Source organism: Myotis yumanensis, unplaced genomic scaffold (genome assembly GCF_028538775.1).
Source record: "Myotis yumanensis isolate MYYU_CA2020_CCGP unplaced genomic scaffold, mMyoYum1.0.hap1 SCAF_7, whole genome shotgun sequence".
Classification (NCBI taxonomy): Eukaryota; Metazoa; Chordata; class Mammalia; order Chiroptera; family Vespertilionidae; genus Myotis; species Myotis yumanensis.
In genome coordinates this window covers 16,519,547-16,524,828 of record NW_027223758.1, presented here as the reverse complement: position 1 = coordinate 16,524,828, position 5,282 = coordinate 16,519,547, and the positions used below count along the sequence as shown (strand labels likewise).

The window sequence follows — 5,282 nt, the reverse complement described above, 5'->3', positions numbered from 1 at the left end:
TTATCTGTTGAATGAAAGGAGTGTTGCACAGGCGAGACCAAATACCCCCCAGTCAGTCAGGGATCGCCCACCCAGCCCCCTGCCCTATTATTCCACAATCCAGATGGGATTCGTGATTAGAAAATAAAATTGGCCAAAGCTGTCCCGGAATCCCTTTCCCACTTCTGTTCACTAGCCGTATTCATCAGCGCTCACGAGAGCAAGGAAATAACATCAGTTACTTTAGATGGAAACACATTTATACATTTTAGATCAACTTATTGTAGGATGTCTAACTTCTTTTCAGAACTAGCACTCATCTCATTAACAGGTTTTTTTTTTTTTAAAAAAAGAGAGAGCGAGAGCTTTCGAAATATATTCCGTTATATGTATCCTTCCCTTTTAAGTCTGTGAGTTAGAAAAATATCACAAAGAAAATCATCAAATATCTGTTCCCTCGATAAATCCTAACAACTATCCCGTTACAACTTACTACTCATGTTTTAAAATTCTATTAAATTTCCACGCCAGGGTATTTTCTGAGGGAAAATCTGAAAATAATTAAATACCTTCAGTGGAATTAAGCATAAGCAAAACAGCAAAATCTGTCTGGATGCACAGGGCTTTGCAGGAAAACGTCCGTTTCCCTCTCTTTCAATAAAGGGACATCTTCCTCACAACGTATCACATTTAACTTATGTGGCTTTGCTACTTGTTCCCAACGCGGCGGGGGATCAGGGCCACTACTAGGCTTGGGGTTCTGCCCCCCATCCCCGGAGATGCTGCCTTTGTGCTTCCTCTGCGCCAGGCTGCGAAGAGGATGGAAGCAAAGGGCCAAGCCTGGGTCCATATGATCTTGGCTGTTGTCTTGTCCTGGTGGCACGGGGAGGGGGGCGCAGCTTGTCCTCCCCGAGGCCGCAGCCTGCCTCTGAGGACAGATTGCCCCCCTCCCTCGCAGCCAGCAGCACGCGTCGCTTTGGCGTCCAGATTGGCCGCGACCGCCGCTCAATAGCTGGAGGTTAATTTCCTTCACAAAGGTGAAGGGGGCATGGCTGGGGGGGACGGGGGGGCTGCGTGGAGACAGGCGGCCCCTTTATTCGCAGAGCCTTGATTGGAGCCCTTGATTTAGCATCTGATGTCAACCGGCAGACAAAATGCCGGCTCCGAATGAAAATGCATGAGGCCGCGCGAGGAGGGCGGAAACCAACTTCACCGGGGCGCGCGCGGCTGACCTCGGGTTCGGACCTTGGCCAATACCACCCGAATCAACCCAGCCCTGGGCTACGTGGAGGCTCCAAGCGGGCTACACCCGGCCCCTCCGAGGATGCCAGTCCCCAAACTTCCCGGAACTAAAAAAAAAAAAAAAGTTCGGAAATTGAAGTTCTTTTTGGAACCCAGCCCAGTCCGCCCCCTCACCCCTTTCGCGCTTCGTCTGCTGGCAATTGAAGAAGTGCCCTATGTACCAAACTGCTTCTCAATCTCAAGAGAAACCTTCACAAGGACCAGGGTCGCGCGCCCTGGCTGCGGACGCAAACACCACCCTCAGCTGCAGCCAGAAGGTCACATCATCCACCGAAACGTGGAACCCCATTTTCGCTTGGACCCAGGGTCTCCCGGCCCACCCGTCCGAAGCGCGAGTGGGGACTCCAGGCAGCCCGGGCTTTGCAGCTATTTTCAATTCTTGATTATTTCCTAAACACCCCGAGGAGTTCCTGTGCCTACCCCGCCCCCCCCCCCTCCCGCCCCAGCAGCCGCACTCACATCTCCCCCTCGCCTGCTGCGGCCCACCACCGCCCCTACCCAATCAGCCCGCCCAACTTCCCCTCCGCTCCGGCTCGCGGATTGAATCCTCCTGACATATTTGGGGCCATTCTTCTCCTTTGTTGCTATTTTGCTCGCGACCCGCGGGTAATCCCCGCGCGGGAGGGGGGCGTGCATTGTCGTGCTGATGGACGGGTCCATTTGGCGGCTCCGCGCCCCCGGAGGAGAGACACAAAGCCTCGGCACGTGCGCCTCCCCATAGAGGAGCAGCAGACCGTGAAGTGAGGCGGGGCCGGGCGTGTGCCTGGGCCGGGCGGGGCGGCGGCGCCGGGCGGGGCGGCGACCGGGCGCACGCGGGGGCCCCTCGCCCTCAGGTACATCTGCCGCACCTAGCGGGCGACCCCGGCGTCCCGACTCCCTTTTGGCTGCCCCGCCGCCCTCCCACCCTACCCGGCGGTGGAGCTGCCGGCGTGCTGATTGGCTCCGGGGGAAGCGGGAGGCGAGAACAATAGCCCCCTCCCCCCGTTAAAAGGGAGCGGCTCCTGGGCCCGGGGTTTGGGACGCGAGTGCAGGGCACAGAGCCGGGCTGAGCCGCCACCGGCGCCACGCGAGTCCCGTAGCCGCCGCGCCCGGGGCATGGGCCGGGGGCACTGAGGCCGCCGCGGCCGAGCGCAGAGGTGGGACCCGGCCAGTGCCTTGCCCTCGCGCCGCGCCAACATGCCTCGCGGCTTCCTGGTGAAGCGCAGCAAGAAGTCCACTCCCGTGTCCTACCGCGTTCGCGGCTGCGAGGACGGCGACCGCGCGCTGCTGCTCTCGCCGAGATGCGGGGGCGCCCACTCCGAGCCCCCCGCGCCGAGCCCGGGGCCCGGTCCGCTGCCGCGGCCGCCGCCTGCCGAGCGCGCCCAAGCGGCGCTCGCCGCCGCGCTCGTCTGCGCGCCGGGCCCGCTACCGCCCCAGCCGGGCCCGCGGGCCGCTCACTTCGGCAACCCCGAGGCCGCGCACCCCGCGCCGCTCTACAGCCCCACGCGGCCCGTGAGCCGCGAGCACGAGAAGCACAAGTACTTCGAGCGCAGCTTCAACCTCGGCTCACCGGTCTCAGCCGAGTCCTTCCCCACGCCCGCCGCGCTGCTCGGAGGTGGCGGCGGTGGCGCGAACGGCGCGGGCGGCGGCGGCGGCACCTGCAGCGGCGACCCGCTGTTCTTTGCGCCCGCCGAGCTCAAGATGGGCACGGCGTTCTCAGCGGGCGCCGAGGCGACCCGAGGCCCGGTGCCCGGCCCCCCGCTGCCCCCCGCCGCCTCCCTGAGGCCCCCGGGCAAGCGGCCCCCGCCCCCAGCCGCCGCCGCCGAGCCTCCCGCCAAGGTAGCCAAGGCTCCCGGCGCCAAGAAGCCCAAAGCCATCCGCAAGCTCCACTTCGAGGACGAGGTTACCACGTCGCCGGTGCTGGGGCTCAAGATCAAGGAGGGCCCGGTGGAGGCGCCGCGGGGCCGCGCGGGGGACGCGGCGCGGCCGCTGGGCGAGTTCATCTGCCAGCTCTGCAAGGAGGAGTACGCCGACCCGTTCGCGCTGGCGCAGCACAAGTGCTCGCGCATCGTGCGAGTGGAGTACCGCTGTCCCGAGTGCGCCAAGGTCTTCAGCTGCCCGGCCAACCTGGCCTCGCATCGCCGCTGGCACAAGCCGCGCCCGGCACCCGCCGCCGCCCGAGTGTCGGAGCCCGAACCCGCTGCCAGGGCTGAGGCGCGGGAAGCGACGGGCGGCAGCAGCGACCGCGACACGCCCAGCCCCGGTGGCGTCTCGGAGTCGGGCTCGGAAGACGGGCTCTACGAGTGCCACCACTGCGCCAAGAAGTTCCGCCGCCAGGCCTATCTGCGCAAGCACCTGCTGGCGCACCACCAGGCGCTGCAGGCCAAGGGCACGCCGCCCGCGCCCCCGCCGGAGGACCTACTGGCCTTGTACCCGGGGCCCAAAGAGAAGGCGCCGCAGGAGGCGGCCGGCGACGGCGAGGCGGCCAGCGTGCTGGGCCTGAGCGCCTCAGCCGAGTGCCACCTGTGCCCAGTGTGCGGGGAGACGTTCCCCGGCAAGGGCGCCCAGGAGCGCCACCTGCGCCTGCTGCACGCCGCCCAGGTGTTCCCCTGCAAGTACTGCCCCGCCACCTTCTACAGCTCGCCCGGCCTCACGCGGCACATCAACAAGTGCCACCCGTCCGAGAACAGACAGGTGATCCTCCTGCAGGTGCCCGTGCGCCCGGCCTGCTAGAGCGCGCCCGTCATCCCGGCCCTCCAAACTGTGCCTTCGCTGGAGACCCACGAAGAGAGCGCGCCCTGCGCGCCCCAAACCCGCGTCCGCGCCGGGGGCGCCCACCTCCCGGTCAAAGTGTTGTCTCCGCTTCTCTCGATGTGGCGTGATGGTAACCCCAATGCTGTCATTGTGACTCCCTTTGGAGCCCCCTTTTGCGTTGTGTCCCTTTCCCCCCTTGGCGCAACAGGAGCCAGTCGCTTCTGTACAAGGGAGAAAAGCTGTGCGCGTTTGTCTCGTGGTTGGAAGCCTCCCTCGGAGGGGAGAGCGGTTTTTCTTGCTAGTATTCGCTGTGTTCATGGTCTAGAAATGCGGTTTGCTCTCGCCTACCAACTTCTGCTCTCTATGTATGTAGCGTACGGGTTGTTTTGGGTGAATCTTGAGGAATAAATGCCTTTATCTTTCACAGGCTGTAAATTGAACTCCCCACACGATTAGCTTTATTATGGCTTGTGAACTGCTGGAGTTTGGCTTTACCTTTTTGTATGTGAACAAATCAAATTGCTTAAGAAAAAGTTTTCTTTAGTATAGCCACAAATGCCTTGAATTGTTGTCTGGGATTGTTTTTTTTGGGGGGGGGAGGGAAGGGGATTTTCAGAAGATGCTGTAGAAACTGCCTCAATATTTCACGTGAGATGTTTTGGTTCGATCGCCTTTGTTGCTTGAGGTAGGACTGAGTTCCCTCTAAATGTATATGTTGATTTATGAGTAATTGTTATTTATTCTTTATTTATTTATATTAATTATGAAGATTGAGATATTATTTTGCTTGCAGATCTTTTTTTTTCTTGGTGTGTGTTTCCCCCCTTGCCACTCTCGACATTTCACTGTGCATTTTACAAGAGAGCCTTTTTCTAAAGGGATCTGCTAAAAGTTTTAACTTTTATACCTATCTGAGCGAATTACAGACAACCTTCCATTTTGTTCTGCTTGGGGCGCCCCTGAGGCCCTTGTACAACCAACAGCTCTTACTTTTAAATGCAATCTCTTTTCTACATAACATTATTTTCTTAATTGTTAGCTATTTATAGACAGCTTCAATAGAACTGTTTCAACTGTATAACTATTTACTATTCAAATAAAATATTTTCAAAGTCAAAGTAAGGTGGACTTATTTCTGCATCCAGTGGTTTCAGCAAGGATTTAAAATGGAGCTTCAGATGATTTCTTAAACATCTCTACATTTTTTTTATTAATGGACAAAAACCCGCCACCATCAGGAGGATGGTGGGTTTTTAGAGTGGAGCCTG

At 59.3% G+C, this 5,282-nt stretch overlaps 1 protein-coding gene across 1 annotated transcript; it reads left to right on the top strand.

The window, feature by feature from the left end:
* The first annotated feature begins 2,457 nt into the window (after positions 1-2,457).
* Positions 2,458-4,206, top strand: INSM1 (INSM transcriptional repressor 1). The gene has a single exon (XM_070421425.1). It carries the CDS (start codon positions 2,458-2,460, stop codon positions 3,991-3,993), a length of 1,536 nt encoding a protein of 511 aa, XP_070277526.1. The 3' UTR covers positions 3,994-4,206.
* Positions 4,207-5,282: the final 1,076 nt, after the last annotated feature.